The 19,354-nt window shown below is 65.8% G+C and overlaps 1 protein-coding gene across 11 annotated transcripts in view; it reads right to left on the bottom strand.

The window, feature by feature from the left end:
* ARHGAP8 (Rho GTPase activating protein 8) overlaps window positions 1-18,838 on the bottom strand; it is a 37,115-nt gene extending 18,277 nt beyond the window's left edge. The window contains exons 1-6 of one of the 11 annotated variants that reach the window (XM_089307720.1): window positions 18,470-18,838; window positions 6,903-7,095; window positions 5,288-5,431; window positions 4,390-4,477; window positions 2,540-2,671; window positions 1,044-1,130 (exon numbers count right to left, since the gene is read on the bottom strand). In XM_089307720.1, the coding sequence (XP_089163846.1) occupies window positions 1,044-1,130; window positions 2,540-2,671; window positions 4,390-4,477; window positions 5,288-5,431; window positions 6,903-6,999 (548 nt within the window). In that variant the 5' untranslated portion in view covers window positions 7,000-7,095; window positions 18,470-18,838. Of the gene's footprint in view, window positions 1-1,043; window positions 1,131-2,539; window positions 2,709-3,006; window positions 3,765-4,389; window positions 4,478-5,287; window positions 5,432-5,568; window positions 5,806-6,864; window positions 7,096-8,584; window positions 8,697-17,844 lie in introns of those variants that run through there. The other 10 variants (XM_089307717.1, XM_070051523.2, XM_070051528.2 and 7 more) reach the window with 10 other exon arrangements.
* Window positions 18,839-19,354: the final 516 nt, after the last annotated feature.

The following is a 19,354-nucleotide window of genomic DNA, read 5'->3' as shown; positions in this document are numbered from 1 at the left end:
GAGGAGGTGAGGAGGGGTGAGGAGATGAGGAGGTGAGGAGGGGTGAGGAGGGGTGAGGGGTGAGAAGGTGAGGAGAGGTGAGGGGTGAGGGGTGAGGAGGTGAGGTAGAGTGAGGAGGTGAGGGGTGAGGAGGTGAGGAGGGGTGAGGAGGGGTGAGGGGTGAGGAGTTGAGGAGGGATGAGTGGTGAGGAGGTGAGGTGGAGTGAGGAGGTGAGGAGGTGAGGAGGGGTGAGGGGTGAGGAGGTGAGGTGGGGTGAGGAGGGGTGAGGGGTGAGGAGGTGAGGAGGGATGAGTGGTGAGGAGGTGAGGAGGTGAGGTGGAGTGAGGAGGTGAGGAGGGGTGAGGAGGTGAGGAGGGATGAGTGGTGAGGAGGTGAGGAGGTGAGGAGGTGAGGGTGGTGAGGAGGTGAGGAGGGGTGAGGGGTGAGGAGGTGAGGTGGGGTGAGGAGGGGTGAGGGGTGAGGAGGGGTGAGGAGGTGAGGAAGTGAGGAGGGGTGAGGAGGTGAGGAGGGGTGAGGGTGGTGAGGAGGTGAGGAGGTGAGGAGGAGGGGTGAGGAGGTGAGGTGGGGTGAGGAGGGGTGAGGGGTGAGGAGGTGAGGAGGGTAGTGTCCTCGGGGCTCGTCTCCCGTCTGTGAGGCTTCCAGCACAACACGCTGGGGTAGAACAGGCGGCGCACACCCCGCGGAGTCACAGGGACTGGAGCAGGCCTGGGCCCGCCCGCGGCCGCCTGGCAGGGACCTGGCAGGGACGGGCATCCCGAGTGGGCAGGGACGGTCATCCCGGGGCAGGCAGGGACGGGCATCCCGGGGCGGGCAGGGACGGGCATCCCGGAGCGGGCAGGGACGGGCATCCCGAGCGGGCAGGGATGGGCATCCTGGAGCGGGCAGGGATGGTTATCCCGAGCGGGCAGGGACGGGCATCCCGAGCGGGCAGGGATGGTTATCCCGAGCGGGCAGGGACGGGCATCCGAGCGGGCAGGGACGGGCATCCCGGAGCCAGCGTGAGCGCGCGCCCCCCCCCCCCCCCGCGGCGAGCCCCGCCCACCTGATGAGGGGCTTGAAGACGCTCCACAGCACCTTGAGGAGGCTGGTGGGGTGCACCACGTAGAGCGCCTTCAGGTTCTTCCTGTACCTGCACAGCCAGAGGCGGGACTTCCGGTGTGCAGCCACCACGCGGCAGCGGCACCGGTGAGCGTGTGCGAGCTCACCCCTGCACACCCTTCCTCTGCCCTCCTTACTCTGCTTCCCGGGGGGTCCCCGAGAAGAGCTGGTGAAGGACCTCAGTGCAGGGTGGGGGGCTGGCAGGATGTGGGGGTGTCCAGGGGCCTGCAGTGCAGCTGCCGCGAAGCCCACCCTTCCAGGGCCGTGGGTCTCCGCGGTGCCCCACGGCAGGGGGAGTGCTCTAGAAAGCGGGCGGTGAGCGCTGTGGGTGAACGGTGCAACCACAAAAGGCGGGGCCTGGGGGCGGGCATTTGGCCGAGTGGTGGCACCGCGGCTGTGACGCCCACACCACACTGGCACCGCGGCTGTGACGTCCACACCACACTGGCACCGCGGCTGTGACGTCCACACCACACCCCAGAGGAGGGCCCGGGGCTGAGTCCCGCCTCTGCTCCGACCCCAGTTCCCTGCAGACGGCACGCTGGGGGGCAGCAGGCAACGGCTCAGGTGCTGCGGGTCCTGCTGCCCAGGCGTCCTGCATCGGCCGGGCCCAGCGCTGGCTGCTGCAGACCCCCGGGGAGTGAACCGGTGATAGAACTTCTGTCTCCTCTTTCAAATAACAGGTGGAAATCAACAGTTGAAATTTTTTAAAAAAAGGAGACGGAGTAGCCTGGCAGAATGTTCTGGAGAGGAGGAGCCAACGGCAGAGGCTGTGTGGCAAGAGAGCTCTCCGGAAAGAAGCTGCCGGCTCCAGACCACAGGCTCGTGGTGTGGCGTGGAGGGCGGGGCCTGCCTTGCACACACTGGCTATTGCTTGCTGCCGGTGGGGGAGGGGACTGCCCCGTGGGACCGGCCGCCTCACCACCACCACCAGGCGGCCACCTGTGTGCTGCAGGCAGGGAGAGGCTCTGGGCGAGGGGAGGGGGTGTGGCCTTAATCCTTTCAAGTTCACTGGACCAGGGGTTGGCACCTGGGGCAGTGGGGGGAGGGGGACTCAGGCCAGATCCACCTGCTGCCCGAATCGCGCAGCTCACGAGCCAAACAGGTTTCATACTTTTAAGTGGTTAAAAAATTCAGCGGAGCTATAATTCTTGTCTCGTGAAAAGGCCATGAAACTCACAGCTCAGCCTCCACGCAAAGGTTCGCGGCCCTGCCTCTGCGTGAGCGGCGTGTGCGTGTGCGTGGCCCACGGCTGCCCTGACCCGGCCAGAGGCCAGTCCTGGGGACAGGGAGGGGCAGCCCTGAAAGCCAAGGGTGCTGGCCCCTGCCCTGGGTGCCACAGCTGGACATGGCCCGGGCCTGAAGCCACACAGGACCCCCTGCCTGCTCCCCAGCACCCATCTTGCCCCCCCCCCCCCCCCGCAGGCTCGAGGCACGCACTTCCTGTCGAACTCCTTGTAGGCACTCTGGAGCCAGCTGAGGGACGGCTTGTTCTGGCTGTTGAGGCCGTAGTGGAAGTAGACAATGGTGTAGTCATTCTCCACGTACTGGTCCAGCGTGAACTTGAGGTATCTGGACACGGAACACAAGGGCCAGGCGTGAGAAGCACCTGTGTGTGGCGGAAACCAAGCACGGGAGCTGTGGTCGCCCAGCCGGGGGTCAAGGGGGAATCCCACCCGGGACCCCACGCACATACTGGTCTGGCATGTTCTTGAGCTGTCTGGGCCAGGCCGGGCACCCAGCTGCAGGGGCCACGATCCCCCCGCCTCGGTGTGGGACTGCCTGTGCCGTCATTGGCTCTAATTAATCCACCCACAAGGGCCCTCTGGCTATGAGCGGGCGCAGGGACAGCCCGGCCCCGCCCCGGGAGAAGCCTCCAGCAGCCGCCGCCCACTGCAGGTGCTCACCGGCCTTTCCTGGCTGGACGATGGGTCCCCCGGGCATGAGCTCTGACCTACTGAATCCTCCCAGCGACCCAGCACGGGGACTGTGGCTCCACAGTGGATCAGTCACGGGCAGAACTGGATCTGAACGGAGTCCACACCGCCCTGCCCCTGCCCGTGCTGCCGTCCACACGGGTGCCCAGCCTGATAAACGCCTGCTCTGACGGAGAAACACCAGGGGTCCCCCTCCCACGGTTCTGAGCTCAGCTCGGCCTCAGCCACCGTGCACTGCAGTGCCGGGACACATCACCGGGCAGCAGTCCCAGAGAGCACCCAGAGCGGGACCTCCGACGGCACGCAAGGGGCCGGAGCGCCGAGGACCTCGGCCACGGCTGGGGGCGGCGCTGGTGCGGTCCTCAAGGGGGAAGGTGGGAGTGGTCTCGCCGTCCAGCCAAGTGGGAGGCGCCCAGGCCAGCAGGTGCCTCTCGGCCGCCTGGGGCTGTGCTCCCCGTCCCCACCCCACTGGGCTCCCAGACTCGGGCTTAATCCCCCCACCTCCAGCCCAGGAGCTCACACCTGGCGGGGTGTGGCCGAGCACGTGGACGGCTGGGGGTGGGGGCAGCGGGGGGGGGGTGAGGAGGAAGAGCCAGCGCCCACACGGCTGACGTCCACGTGAGAGGAGATGCAGGGCCGGTTAAGCCAGCTTGGGACGCAGGCACCACGGGTGAGAACAGGTCGGGTCCCGGCTGCCCTGCTTCTGATGCAGCTCCCTGCTAATGCACCTGGGAAGGCAGCCGAGGGTGGCCCAAGTGCTGGGGCCCCTGCCCCCATGGGGAGACCCGGATGGAGCTCCTGGCTCCTGGCCTTGGCTCGGCCCAGGCCCTGCTGTTGCGGCCACTTGAGGCGTGAACCAGCAGATGGAAGATTCTCTCTCTCTTCCTGTCACTCTGCCTCTCAAATAAATACAAACAAATCTTAATTCTAACGAGAAAGGCAAGGGCAAGGTGGCCATGGGAAGAGGCAGAGGGGGCCATGAGGCCACCAGGACGGGGAGGAGGCAGACAGGACCCCCCCCCCCAGGCCTCAGAGGTGACATAGCCCAGCCGCCACCACACAGCCCGGAAGTCGTCTGCAGGCACCCCACAGCGGGGCCAGCTCCGCACCCAGGACCGGGGCTGTCCCCACCTCCAGATGGAGCGCACCTGCAGCTCCAGGGCTCAGAGAAACCAAACTCCGCCCCCCCAAGCCAAGGTGCTGGCGATGGGTGTGTGTGTGTGTGTGTGTGTGTGGCCCCAGGGAGTGGGCACCCAGAGGCGGCCCCGCGTGGACCTGGGAGAGCGAGAGCTGGGTGCAACAAGGGAGGCGGAAGGAAGCTGCCGGGGGCGGGGGAGTGGGGGGGGCACTCACTCCAGTAGCCGCTGGTGGTTGAGCTGGTGCGACGGGGGCATCCGGCAGCAGCTGAACGTGACCACGCGTCTCCCGAGACGGTCGTGTCCTGGAGGGGCAGACGGTGTGAGCCTCTGCGCCCGCCTCGGGGTGGGGGGGAACCCACGGGCTCCTCCCGCCCGCCTGGGCTGGGGGCACGGGGCAGCATCCGTGACTGCGGCACCAGCTGGGCGCCCACACCGGCGAGTGACTCTGCACGCCTGCCCCCATTCTACAGATGGGAAAGTGAGGCCCACGTGCCGAGTCACCCTCACCGGGTCAGCCGCTTGGCCAGCAGCATCAAGACACAAAGGACTTCAAAGCCAGCAGTGCTCCACCCGCCGCCTCCTCCCCACAGTGTGAAGGCAGCCCTGATGGGCCCTGAAACCCTGGGCCCTGGAAGCAGCCAGGTGGCCCGGGCACAGTCTCACGTCCTGGGCAGTACGAGAGCCCTGTCAGAGGTCCTGATGCCCCTGCCCTCCGTCACAGCCCGGACCTGTGCTGTCCATCTCTCAACACACCCGTGCAGGTCCCCATGGAGCACCCAGGGTCAGGGCCAGGCACACAGCCGGGGCTTCGTGAGACAGGAAGCAGCACAGCCCCGGGAGGTGAACATGGCCGCTGGGGACCCTGCCGGCCTGCCCCTGCCCCCAGACCCGCCTGCAGGAGTCGGGGCGGGAGACCCCTCCTCCTCTCGTGCCTGGGTCCGGGGAGAGGATCTGCAGCACGCAGGGCGTGCCTGGGACGCTCGGCCATGACCGGCCACGTGCTGGGGACAGTGACAAGTGTCAGCCTCTCCCAGCCTCCCGGTCTCAGCTTCCTGATCTCACAGCCCTGGCTGCCCGCCCCCAACACGCACGCTCCGGTGCGCGGGACCCACCTGCCACCTGCAGGATGCCATGTCTGGCCACGTCGTAGAACGGGTGACTCGTGCTCAGCGCAGGGTCCTGGCCGGCCATGGGTGCCCCCAAGGGCCTTCTCCCTGCACCCAGTGCAGGCGCCGCCGCCTGGCTCCTCCGCAGATCTGGGAGACGAGGGACAAAATGGGAAGTCAGTCCTGAGGAAGGACCGCGAAGGGGCCTCCTGGGTCCCTGTGTCCCCGCCACGCCCTCCGCCTCGCACCCTGCACACCGCCCCGTGAGCCGAGCGCTGGCTGCGCACCGACTGCGGCATCCCAGGGCGAGGAAGGCGAGAGCCGGGCAGAGCAGGAACAGGAACCCTGAATGTCAAGGTCACGGCAGACTCAGTCCCCAGACATGGAGGGTTCAACAGGCCCTTCCAAAGTGCGCGGCCACCCAGTCCTCAGTTAGGATGAGGTCAGACCAAGATCCAACGACCAGCGGCGTTGTCATGAGAAGCGAAGCAGGGCTGGCTCTGCGGCGCCGCTGGGGAAGCCGCTGCTCACAACGACTCTGACGGCCCACATCGGGGCGCAGGTTCAAGTCCCAGCTGCTCCTCTTCCCACTCACCTCCCTGCTAAGGGCCTGGGACAGCAGTGGAAGATGACCCAAGTGCTTGAGTCCCTGTGCCCATGTGGGAGACCCGGAGGAAGCTCCTGGCTTCGGATGGGCCCAACTCTGGCCACTGTGGCCATCTGGGGAGTGAACCAGCGGACGGAAGACCTCCCTCTTGGTCTCTGCCTCTCTCTGCACTCTGTCTCTGGACAAATCATCTACTTTAAAAAGATTTGTTTGAAAGGCAGCGCTCCCTCCAGTGCTCCCTGGTCCCGGATGCCCTCCGCATTCTCCAACCCTTCTGGGCCTCAGTCTCCCGGTCTGTAAGATGGAGACACAGACCCTGGCGCCTCACAGGGCAGCCGAATGCTGCACAGGGTGACATCGCACCCCCCTCAAGGCTCAGAGACAGCCAGGAGGTGGGCCTGTCCCTGGTGGGGTGGGGCCTGGGACAAGGGGCAGGGCCTGGGTCAAGGGGGTGGGGCTTGGGACAAGAGGGTTGGGGTGGGGTGGGAGTGGGCAGGGCCTGGGATACTGGGGGTAGGGGTGGGAGTGGGGCCTGGGACAAGGGGGCGGGGCCTGGGACAAGAGGGTTGGGGTGGGGTGGGAGTGGGCAGGGCCTGGGATACTGGGGGTAGGGGTGGGAGTGGGGCCTGGAACAAGGGGGCAGGGGCGGGCAGGGCCTGGGATACTGGGGGTAGGGGTGGGGACTGGGATGCTGGGAGTGGGGGTGGAAGTTGGGGGTGGGGGCAGGGGTGGGGTGGGAGTGGACAGGGCCTGGGACAAGGGGCAGGGGCAGGGGGAGGGGCGGGACAGGGCACCCAGCAGGTTGTCACGGGGGCTCCACTTCTCTGAGCTGTGGGACTGGACGAGGGGACTTCACGCCGTTCGTGGAAAATGGAACTAACAGCCGATTTGGGTGCAGACAACTTTGAAGCCCATGGTAGTTCTTTCCCAGTCCACATCTCCCAAGGGCTTTCTGAAGACCCCTGGTGTCACCCACCCGTGACCTCCTGGCTGGGCTGGAGGAGCTGATGTCACCTGTCACGGCCGAGTCTGCCGGGGCCGGCTGCGCCACGTCCAGCCCAGCCGTGCGCTCCTGGCGGGTGGGGAAGCGGCCTCCTGGGGGTCCCGACATGGGCGTCTGTCCACCAGCGCAGAGGAGAAGCCCACGGAGGGCGGGCAGCCTCACGGGGCAGCCTCAGGACCGGAGAACTCAAGAGAAGGCCTCTCCCTAGAAAGCAAACAAACAACAAACAACAAAGCTGTCAGTGTCCGCACGCTGGGCTCTGACGAATCTAACGTCCAGTGAAGAAGCCCTGGGGCGTGGGAGACCCAGCGGATGGGATCTCTCTCTCTCTGCCTTTCGAATAAAATGAAAACAGATCATTTTACCAATTAAAACAAATACACGATAACCCAAAAAGTCGTGGTTTCTCAGTCCCCCACATCCGCAGGAAAACTTCCCGCTGCTCAACGGGAGCCCCGCTGGCCTCCAGGGGGCGCCAGCGACTCTGGGAAGGCCGCGGCCGTGGGCCCAGCGGGAGCAGGGAGAGGTGTGGCCGACAGCTGCGCCCGTCACTCATCTATTGCACAACTGACAACACACCCTGGTAACAAACTCACCGTACAGGACTTGTTCACGTGCATCGTCCATGCACCAACTCTCACCTCATGATACACAGTAGCCACTGTCACCCAGATGATAGAGCTTAGACGGTGGAGAGAAGCGACGGAGGAGCCAGCCCTCACCGGAGGCATCCCCGGAGACCCGCGGACGGCCCCTCGGGGGACAGGAGCCCCCGCCACACCTGTGCATGGCCCCGCCTTCCCGAGCTCCACGCGACTCCGGCCACATCCAGCTCTCCCCAGGAGCCTCAATGAGGGCCCCGCCCCCGACTCTTCCACACCAGTCCCCAAGCCGACCCCGGGCCCACTTCGACTGACCCCTGGCCCACTTGCTGTGCTAATGCTCCCATTCTAGCACATTCTTTGCCTCGATTTGAATGACCGTGACTTACTGCCAGAACTGCCTGTGTCTGCCTGGGGGTGGCCTCCACCCTGCCCCGCACCCTCGGGCCCCGCGTGGAGGGAGCGCCATGGGCTCTACCTCGGCAACGCTGGGCCTGTGCTCAGTGCCAGAGCGGAAGCCACGGAGCCTGCTGCTCCCCCGGTGGTGCCGACGCTGGGGCCGGCTGTACCTGAGCATCTCGCCGGCCATCTCTTCTGCTGCGGGCAGTGAGTGGAAACCAGCCTCCTGCACAAAAGTGCTGCCGACTCAAAGCCATGGGGGGAGCGAGGCAGCCCCACTGTGCGTCATGGGCTCTGTTCCCACCCTGGGGGCCGGGGGGAACGGGTCCCCGCCAGGAATCCACACTCCAGGGGGGCAGACAGACCAGGAAGCTGACCACGAGACACAGGCACTGTGTGGTCAAGGCCAGGGTCAACGGACATCCAGGGAGCAGCGGAGTCAAGGACGCCTTCCTGGAGGAGGGGGAAGGGGGGAATTCCCAGGGGCGAGGGCACCAGCCGGGGGCCGCTGCGTGGGGAAGACGGCTTCGTGGAAAACCACGCCCCCCCAGCACAGCTCTCTGCTTCCTCAGTGGCAGGTCTGGGCGCCTTTCCCACAAGCTGTAGGTCCCAGAGACCCCACTGGGTGTGCACACTCGGCCCCGTCTGGCCCTCCCCAGGGGCAGCCAGTTCTACCCATCTCCTTGGCTCACCGTGGCCGCGCCGCCCTTAACAGCAGGGATCCGGCGGGGCGGTGTGGTTTCGGGAACATGGTGGAAGCCCGCGTCCGTGTGGCGTCGGAGTGGTGTGCAAGTGGCCGAGCCTACTGCGCCGGGGGTCGTGGTGAGCAACAGGAGGTCAGATCACCCACCAGGGAGAACGATGCAGCCCACAGACACGGAACCCAAGGCGCAGGGTTGCTGCCAGCGGCCACGGGACACGGTTTGCTAAGAAACCGAAGCGGAGGGGCACACGGGAAGATGACGACGGGGAGCACAGCAGATGAGGGGCCGGTGCCCGAGCGTGGTTATCGCCATCGAGGATTCCGTACTGCGAGTGGCCGTGTGTGCCACGCTTTTTCAGAAGATATATTTACTTATTCGAAAGGCAGAGTTACAGAGAGGCAGAGAGAGAGAGAGAGATAGAAAGAGAGAGAGAGAGAGGTCTTCCATCTGCTGGTTCACTCCCCAGATGGCCACAATGGCCGGAGCTGTGCTGATCTGAAGCCAGGAGCTTCCTCCAGGTCTCCCACGTGGGTGCAGGGGCCCAAGGACTTGGGCCATCTTCTACTATTTTACCCAGGCCACAGCAGAGAGCTGGATCGGAAGTGGAGCAGCCGGGACTCGAACCGGTGCCCACATGGATACCAACACTGCAGGCAGCAGCTTTACCTGCTGTGCCACAGCGCCGGACCCGAGTGTGCCACAGTTTTACTCAGCCACCAGGGCGGCAGGGGCACTGCCACCCGCAACACTGCACGCGCGTGACCCACACGCTGTGCTACGGAGCAAGCCAGCAGGTGCCTGCGCTGCTCACGGGATTTTACCTCCACACAGAGGAGCTCAGAGCTGCCGCACAGCTGAGGGCGAGAGTGTCAAAGCTGAGGGGGGGGGCTGGCGTTGAGCCTGCTGATTACAATCCCAGCTGGGCCCCGGCGTCCTGGCTCGGGCCTCCAGCTTCCTGCTAACGCGGAGTCGCGAGGGCAGCAGTGACGGCCCCAGTGCTTGGGCTCCTGCCACCCGAGTGAGAGACCTGGGTTTCGGCTGGGCCCAATTCTGGCCACTGCTGGCATGTGGGGCAAGCAAACCAACAGGTGAGAGGCCTCTCCCGGCCTCTCAAATAAGAACAAAGCGAAACCCCACGACCAGCCCCGAGGCACTGGATGGGGAGGTGGCAGGCAGCCTCGGGCAGGCACAGACCCAGCACCCCCAGCACCAAGCCCTCCCAACACAGCCGCCCCGGCTCCACGGAGGACAAGGCTCAGCCCCAGCCGGGGACACCAGAGGGGTCCTGACCAGGGCAGCTGCCATGGGGACAGGGACTCGGGGCGAGCAGCAGGGAGGCCCAGCAGGCGCTTGGGCAGTGACGGCAGAGACTCCTGGAACCTCCCACACCCCCAGGGACCTGAGACAGCTGGGGTGGTGGAGCCGCCCAGAGAGGCCTGGGCTGGGTAGTGGCTGGGGTGGCCTGGGCTGGGTGGTGGCTGGGGTGGCCTGGGCTGGGTGGTGGCCTCACTCAGCTTTGCTTCCTGCCTGCAGAATGGGAGCCCCAGGGGAGCCCTCCTGGTCCCTGGGAGCAGAGAGCCCGCCACCTTGGGACAGCCCCACAGTCCTCAGGCCCCCACTGGGCTGGGAGCTGGGAGGCCAGGCAGCGGCTCTGGCCATGCGCGTCTGTCCGCGGGCCCCCACAAGGACAGGACGGCTGTGGCTGAGGGCAAGAGCTGGACGTAGGGCATGGAGGCAGGGAGCCTGGCAGGGGGACCCTGGCGGCTGTGTGGATGGGAGGGGTCACAAAGAGGGGCTGGGGTGCCCCAGGGGACTGTGGAGGGCTGTGGCCGGGGAGGGATGTGCATGGGGGAAGGGGCAGGCAGAGTGGACTGGGGGGGCACAGTGGGGGAGGGGAGGGTTACAGAATGAGCGGCCGCCACTTCTCCCACCCACCAGCTGCTCACAAACTGTCGGGTACAGGACGCTGGCTGGTGGTGCCTCCGTCCCGGCTAACAGGGCTCCTGGCATTCACGAATGACCTGACACATAAGGGCGATGGGGGTGGGAGACACCACGTGGGACCCCCGCCCACGGCAAACAGCACTGCCCCCATGGAAGTTGTGGGTGAGAGTGGCCACCTGCGGCCATGGCCTGGGGGGGCGGACCGGACCTGCTTTCCAGCTCAACGTGGTGGTGGGTGGGACTGGAAAGTGGGCAGTGCCTGCTGGTCCTGGGGTCGTCCCTGGGGAGCAGAGGGCTCTCTCCCGGGTGATCCAAGGCCAGAGTGGGTGCTTTCCCAGGGAGAGAGCTGGTCTTGGGTGGGACAGAGCTTGGGCCGAGGCAGAGGACACACCCCAAGACTCGCTCTGTGGCGGGGCCCTGACTGAGCCCTGGCATCGCCAGCAGAGTAAAACTGAAACACAGTGCGTGATGAAAAACGCAGGCAGGTCCTAAACGCTTCCCGCAGAGACGACGGCCACTTCAGGGAGGGGACAGCCCCTGCGGGGTTGTCCAAAGGTCAGCAAGAGCCCGGTGCAGGTGACCACATCGTGGGCAGTGGCCCAGCGATCACCCAGACTCTGAGTCACGACCCCTGCAGGTGGCCAGCGGGCAGGTGCACCTTGCAGGCCGGGTAACAGGTGCGGGAGGCGACGGTGCCAAGTCGCACGGCGCTCAGAGTGCTCACCGCCCGGGAGGCCGCAGCCTCCCAGAATTTCTATTAACAAAAGCCACAGGGCCGGTGCTGTGGCGCAGTAGGTAAAGCCGCTGCCTGCAGTGCTGGCATCCCATATGGCTGCCAGTTTGAGGCCCGGCTGCTCCACTTCCCATCCAGCTCTCTGCTATGGCCTGGGAAAGCAGCAGAAGATGGACCAAGTGCTTTGGCCCCTGCATCCATGTGGGCGACCCCGAAGAAGCTCCTGGCTCCTGGCTTCAGCCTGGCCCAGCCCCAACCATTGTGGCCAACTGGGGAGTGAACCGGCGGGTGGAAGCTCTAGCTCTCTCTCTCCTCCCTTTCTCTCTCTCTCGGTAACTCTTTCAAATAAATCTTCTCAAACCCAAGCCACTCCCCCAAATGAAAATAGCAACAAGAAGGAAAACAGTCAAACGTCCCTGTCGTGGCCCCCACCAGGCACCAGGAGGGTCAGGGCTCAGCCGCACTCCGTCCGTGACGCCACTGCCGGCCCTGGAGTGACATCCCCCAGTGAACCCTGACCCCGCATTTCCCTGCCCACAGCCCCCTGCCTGCGGCCCCTGTGTTTTTCCACCATCACCTGATCCGAGGCCCGGTTTCTGAGGGCGGGGGGTGGACCGGTGTGACGGTGAAGCCAGCTGGCCAAGGCCCCGGTGCAGCCACAGGATCTGGTTCCCTTCCCCGTCAGGGGAGCCCCAACCTGACTCACAGGGCTGCCTCGGTGCCTCCTTCAAATCCAGCCCTCCCCAAGCTGGGGAGCTGGGCACTGAGGACTGGGGAGGGGTGTCGGTGACCCCACCCTCACCCCTACCTGCTGGGAAAGTGAGGTCGACGGCTCAGGTGCAGCCCAAGGTAGTGGGTGTGGAAGGAGTGCCAGGCAGTGGCCGGGCGAGTGGATGGCTGGTCCCTCGGCCACCCAGAGAGGCCTGGCTGTTGGGCGCAGGGAGGATGGGGGCTGCTGCTTCCCCTGGGGGTCACCCCGGCTTGTGGGGACTTGCTGCCACCCCACCTTTCCCGTAGACTTCACAGTGCAGGACCTGCCTGTCCCTGCTCCCCCGTGCACTGGATCTCACTACAGCCCCAGCTCCCAGAGCCCCTGTGTGGCCCCCCTGGGGCTAGCCTGGACATGTAGCCTTCACCAAGGTCAGCCCCAGCGATGCACCTGTCACAGACAAGCAGCCTGGAAGCAAACTCAGGAGGCACCAGGAGCTGCCTGCACACAGCCCCACCCCAAAAACGCAGTGCACCTCCTGGGGAAGCCACTCCCCCCGACACGCAGCCGTCAGCCTCCCTCCCTAGGGCTGCCTCGCCCAGCCTTTCTGTGTGCCAATCAACCACTTGCCAGAGCGAGCTCACCCAACCGAGAGGGCAGGTGCGGCCGGCCCGCACGGGCCACGTGTTTCCCGGACAGATAAGATCCAGGGTTTCTCCCCCCAGGAATCCAGGCTGGGGCAGAGCAGCCTCCAAACCGCCTGGCGCCCACTTTGCCATCACAGAGCCCCACCCAATCAAAGGAGGGCCACGCACACCACGGACCCATCAGGAACCGGGCAGGAGCGATCACGCCCCTCTCAGCCCAAGCCCTCTGGGAGCCCGGGGGCTAAGCAAGAGCTGCCCGGCTCCTCACTCACGCCTCTTCCCTCCAGCACCGCGGTGTCGGGGTTGGGCTTTCTCCGCGTCGGGGAGCAGACCCGGCTTGGGGGTTCTTTGGGGAACGCCCCGTCCATCCCAGCAGAGGGGGCCAAGCGGGGAGCATGCGTCCTGCAGGACCACTGGCCACAGGCAATCACCCAGCCCTGGGCCCTTCCCCCTCCGGCTTTGGGGAAAGGCTGCCCTACCATGCGCCCTACTGTGCACAGACGCCAACAGCGCAGCCTGAGGTCCCGGCCCGGGCCAGCCCCGGTGGTTCTGGGCCAGCCACCGCCCCGGGGCCCCCCACACCCCCAGAGCTGAGGAGCCTGCTCGGAGCCCGGCACGTGTTTTCCCGCAGCCTCCGCCTTAACCTAAGAGAGCGGCACCTACTCCTCTTCCCCGCCCCTTCCACCCCGGTGCCCCCCCCCCCCAAAAGCCCAGGTCAGGGCTGCGGGTGAAGCCGCTGCCTGGCACTCTGCCTCCCATACGAGTGCCTGGTTCGAGTCCCGGCCGGCTGCTTCGCGTCCAATCCAGTTCTGTGCTAATGCGCCTGCAGCAGCAGAGGATGGCCCGAGTGCTTGGGCCCCTGCTACCCACGGGGGCCCCCGACCTGGCCCAGCCCCCAGTCTTGAGGGTATCTGGGGAGTGACCCAAGGGTGGGAGCTCGTCCCCCCCATCCATCCCTCTCTCTAGCTCCGCCTCTCGAGTAGCTAAAAATACAAAATAAACAAACCTAAACTGCAAAACCATACAACCCAGGGGCGCTGTGATGAGGGCTGCACACTCAGGGGTCTCCAGCTGAGCACAGTAAGGGTCTCCCGTCCCGGACGCCCCCCCCCAGGTTGGCGCCGAGCACCGCCTCCCCCAGTCTGTATGTGAGTGGACAGCAGGACCCATCAAGGCCTGGCAGCTCCTTGGGCAGCTGGGGTCCTGTCCCCGCCAGGTGCCACACAGCTGGCCCAGGTGCCCAGGCAGTGCAGACTGGCTGGGGGGCCCCCAGGGGTGCCAGGGGAGGCCCCCCAGAAGCCTCATGAGGGTTCCTCCTGCCATCAATTCGGCTGGGCCACAGGTGCAGTTTGGCCAGTGTCGTGAGGGGCACGCGGACGAGCCCAATGCCTCAGGTGACTACGAGGGAAGCAGAGGGCCTCTGGCGCACAGGCGGCCACGAGTGGGCAGTGAGGCCCGGGGGAAGGTCCACCCTTGCTCCTCTGAGACAAACCTGCACCTGAAGCTCCCCAGGGGCCTGCGTGGAGCCACCCATCAGGTCCTGACAATTCACAGAGATGCACCTGTCAATCCAGAAACCAGGGACAAAGACGGAACACAGGGGCCCCTCGTGTTACAACGCAGGTCCCACGTGGAGACCGCCCAGAATGTGGCTTCCTCGGGTGACCTGGGGGCTGCCCCTGCCCAGCGTCCCGAGAGGCTGGGCCCACACGTCCGCTAGCCCGGGAAAAGACCCAAATTCAAAGCGTGGTTTCTAGTCAAGGCGGATCATTTCGGCACCATTGCAGTGTTGAAAATTATGAAGTGGAACCATCGAACATCAGGGACCACCTGCCTAGACGTCGTCTGGTACCTCAGACCGCACCTGCAGGTTGGCTCCCAGCCGCCCTGCCCACCACGGCCAAGAGAACGCGCCCTTCCAACCAGCAGAGCGCCACGGACCCATCGCTCACAGCCCTCAGCAGGTGCGAGCCCGCACACTTTTGCAGTCCCTGGGCGACCGGTACCTTGGTGCTCCCCCACGGCCAGAGCTGCGTGAGGACCGAGCCCTCATCGGGCTCTGCCAAGTCTGCTTGTCCTGACCCTCCTGCGTCCCAGCACGCAGCCAGCCGCAGGCTGGACACGGGGACAGGCAGAGACCCCAGGACAGAGCTGGGCATTCAGGCCCCGCCTGGCCAGGTCCTACCCATGCTCATGGCTCACACCCACCACCTGCTTGCTCGGCCCCTCCCGGCCACCCCAGGCTGCTCTGTCCCCGACACAGAGAGGGCTGGGGGCTCCGCCAGCCTCCGCCGTCCACACTCAGACCTGCCAGGGTGAGGGGGCGTCTCCTCCAGCTCCAGACTTGAGAGCCCACCTGCCACCTGCCACTCAGCACCACCCATGACGCCCTCTCTGTGCCCAGGGCTTCCTGCGGTTCTCAGAATGAAATCAAACCCCTACCAGGGCCTGACACAACTCACAGCCGCCTCCTCCACCAACTCCTCCCGGGCTGCTCCCAAAACACACCACACTGCTGCCCGGGACCCTCCCCGGGCTGTCCCCAAAACACACCACACTGCTGCCCGGGACGCTCCCCGGGCTGTCCCCAAAACACACCACACTGCTCCCGGGACCCTCCCCGGGCTGCTCCCAAAACACACCACACTGCTGCCCGGGACCCTCCCCACGCTGTCCCCAAAACACACCACACAGCTGCCTGGGACCCTCCCCGGGCTGTCCCCAAAACACACCACACTGCTGCCTGGGACCCTCCCCACGCTGTCCCCAAAACACACCACACTGCTGCCTGGGACCCTCCCCACGCTGTCCCCAAAACACACCACACTGCCGCCCAGGACCCTCCCCGGGCTGTCCCCAGAACACCGCACTGCTGCCCGGGACCCTCCCCGGGCTGTCCCCAAAACACACCACACTGCTGCCTGGGACCCTCCCCGGGCTGTCCCCAAAACACACCACACTGCTGCCTGGGACCCTCCCCGGGCTGTCCCCAAAACACACCACACTGCTGCCCGGGACCGTCCCCAGGCTGTCCCCTCCACACTGTTGCTGTGTCATCGTCACACGGACACAGAGTCCCAGCATGCAGTGCGTCCGTGGTGCAGGGACCCAAAGTCTAAACACAACACAACTCCTTGGGGCTGGAGTGGGGGGGAAGACAGGTGGGGGAGGGGCTCTTAAGGGACTTAAACGATTAACCAATCACAAGGCCTGGGCAATATTTGGATCCTGAATTTAAAAAGAAAGAACTAAAAGAACCTCTGACGTTTGAGCCTGGGCCCCGGGTGTTTGAAGGGATGCGGCCGCTGTTCGGGGTCGGGGTGACGAGGGCGCCGAGGTCCCGCACGGACGAGTCCGGCTTGCCGCAGCTTTCCACGGCGTGCACGGGCGCAGAGCGTCGCGCTGCACTCACAAACACGCGCAGGTTTATGGGGGACACACAGACCTCACACCTCAGAGGGACGCTAAACTGGGGGAACACAACCTGGAAGGTTGCCAGCGCAGGCGGAGGTCGGGAGCCGGTGGGGGGCAGGGGGCCGCACACCAGCCAGCTGTGGCCCCTGCACACAGGGACGACGCGGGGTGTCCCTTGAACCCTGGAAATTCACAGTACAGAGAGGCCCACGAGCCGTCCACGCGAACCGCGAGGGTCAGGCAGGGCGCCCACGCTGCGGCCTCAGAGGCACAGAACAGGGCTGCGGGCCAGGCCGGCCGGGAGGGGCTTCCCAGGCCTCCCCAGGGCCCAGTGGGCAGCCGTCCCGCGGGTCACTGCGCCCAGCCAACCAGCCAGCCGCCTGCCAGGGCTCCCTCCGCCCGGCTCTCCGACGGCAGTGGGGGAGGGGAGTGGGCCGCTCCCCAGGAGCCTGGACCGCTGAGCTGCCTGACCAGTCAGGTCCGTGTGAGGCAGCGCCCCGGGCTCCACTCAGCCGGCCGTGCTCGGGCTCCGGCGGGCGAGGACCGCGCTGCACACAGCGCCGATTCTTCCAGAAGGAATGCTCAGCGCTGCCAACGCGGGGCCGCGGTAACCCGTATCGCAGAGCCTGGGTTTGCCTCTCGGCTGATTCCAACGCCAGCTTCCTGCTCACACGCACCCCGGGAGGCAGCAGCGATTGCCCGAGTCCTAGGGTCCCTGCCACGCATGGGGGACAGGGGGACTGCGTTCTGGGCTCCTGGCCAAAGCCCGGCCCAGCCCCAGCTGTCACAGGTATTTGAGGAGTGAACCAGCCAATGGAAAACCTCCCCCTGTGTCTCTGTCTTTCAAGTTAAAAAGAGAAAGAAAGGGGAAAAATCCCATCTCCTGTCTCCTGCTGCCTCCATCCTCAGTGTCCCCAACAGGAAGCGGGTGGAGTGAGAGAGTGGGGGGGCCTTTAATGTGGGGGAAGACTAAAGCAGGGCGGGGCTCTGGGGTGCAGCAGGCTGAGCCGTGGGCTGCGGCGCCGGCATCCCACATGGGCACCGGTTCCAGTCCCAGCTGCTCCACTTCTGAGCCAGCTCCCAGCTCCCTGCTAACGCACCGGGAAAGCAGTGGAAGACGGCCCAGTGCTCGGGCCCCTGCACCCGCGTGGGAGGCCTGGAGGAAGCTCCTGTTTCCAGCCTGGCCCAGTTCCAGCCGCTGTGGCCATCTTGGGAGTGAAGCAGCGGATGGAAGACCTCCATCTCTGTCTCTGTCTCTCTCTCCCTCTCTCTCAAAGAAAGAAATAAATTAAAAAAAATCTTAAAAAAAAAAAAAACAAAAAGTGGGATCTCAGGGCGACCCGAGCTCGTCTCTGTCCTGTTTAACTGAAGCCCCCACCTACGGGTGCCCACGACCAACTCACGGGGCAGGTGTACAACATCTGAGGGTGGGGGTCCCCGCCCCAGAACGCTCCCGGCCTTAGGTCTCTGCAGCAGCACGCCAAGGGCACAATGTCCTTATCCAAGAAAATCCCCAGCTGCCCCACAGGCAAGCTCCCCCCCCCCACACCTGCCACGCCCTCCCGTACCTTCCAGCTCAACAACGCCTCCTCCGGGAAGCCCTTCCAGACTTCCCCAAAGCCCAGAGACCAGGCTCAGGCCAGTGTCCCACCTCCCTCTGCCGCCCACCCCACCCCCAGGCCCCGTGCTAGCCCAAGGGATTCTGAGTTACTGCATTCAACCTGGAGCCCACCACGCGCACCCGAGCCCCTGACACAAAGGCCAAGCCGCCCTACGGTCTTGGTTTCAGTTCTGAGCTCACCTGGACAAATATCCACTCCGCGGTTCAGCCAGGAGCTCCGGCCGCGGGCAGCCCAGGCCCGGCCCAGCCCCACTCGGCCAGCAGAGACAAAGGCTCAGGAATCCCACCCCTCCCACTGGTGGCCAGCGAGGAACTCCCCAGGCCAGAGCCCAGGCCGGGCAGTGGTCTCTCCCGCGTGGGCGGCTCCGCCCCTCGTGCTGAAGTGTCCACACACACACACACACACACCCCGCCAGCGCCTGAGCTTGGCCTCAGCTTTCTCGGCTGTGTCTTCGGCCACCTGCCGTCAGACCTGGCGCCCCACCACCTGCCGTCAGACCGGGTGCCCACCTGGGGCTCCCGCTCAGCGAGCTGACCCTGGGAGTTTCCACTACACAGGGGGAAAAGGGGGACTGGCAAAGTGTGGGGGGGCACAGCCCAGCCTCAGACCAAGCCCACGCACAGGGGAGGGAGGGCCGGGGCAGGAGGGGAGGCGGGAAACCAGAGAAGGGGGCGCTGGCGTGGGAGTGGGGAGGGGGTGTGGGCCGAGAGGGCACCCCGCGGCCCCACGTGGCGCCAGGAGCGCCTCAGATAACCCGCGGGGACCCAGGCCCCAGAGCGCGCCCTTCCGCGACGCGGGCCTTACCTGGCCACAGCACGCCTGGCCTGCACGGCCTCGGCTCACCTGGCCCCGCCCCGGACGTGGCTGGGGCAGGCCCCGCCCCTACCGCCTGGCCGGAGCTCCCTGCCCTGGGGGGCGGGCTGCCCCTGGGGTCCGCTGGCCTCGGAGGACCGGGTGCCAGCTGCACCTGCAGGGCCGGGAGGGCGCGCGCGCGGGGGCTCCCCCGCACCTGCCCCGCGATCCGCCTGGGCGGGCGCTGTCCGGGCTGGCCTGCGTCGGCTCACAGGGATGTGGCGAGCCAGGCGCCGGTCCCACAGTGACAGGAGCAGGGACAGCCGCCCCGGGACGGGAGGTGACCAAGCCTTGGGGCCCCGTGGGGTCACAGGAGCCTTGCTGGGCCGGCTTCTGGCTCCCAAGCCCCAGGCCAGGGGACACTCCTTGTCTGATGTCACCACATTCCATCAGGGACAGGAGTCCTGAGGGCCGATATTTTCCACAGCCGGTCTGACCGGCCTTTCCGGCTTCCCCTCCCCCACCTCCCTGATTTTTGGATCCCTGCACCTCTCCCCTCGCCCCCTTCCCCCTGCTGGTCCTGGCCAGCGTCCTGCCTCTGCCTGCCCACCTGACACCCAGGGTGGACACTGGCAGCAGCTCAGCCCCTCCTAGCTTCCTGTTCCTTTGTCTCCCTGGCCCCAGGCAAACCCTTGGGTCGTTCCTGGCCCTCGTCTGTCCACCACTGCCACACCCTCTCCCGGCCCATCACTGGCTTGGGGAGTCATCCCCTCACAAATTCTTTTTCTTAAATTTTACATTTATTTTCGTTTTATTTGAAAGAGAAACAGATGTGTGGAGGTGACCTTGACCTGGGCCCCTAGCAATAACCACGGTGCAGGGTGGTCAGCTAGTGGC

Source organism: Oryctolagus cuniculus, chromosome 11 (genome assembly GCF_051225735.1).
Source record: "Oryctolagus cuniculus isolate XC-2025 breed Fujian yellow rabbit chromosome 11, ASM5122573v1, whole genome shotgun sequence".
Lineage (NCBI taxonomy): Eukaryota > Metazoa > Chordata > Mammalia > Lagomorpha > Leporidae > Oryctolagus > Oryctolagus cuniculus.
The sequence above is the reverse complement of the archived record's forward strand: the minus strand, read 5'-3'. Positions and strand labels throughout refer to the sequence as shown.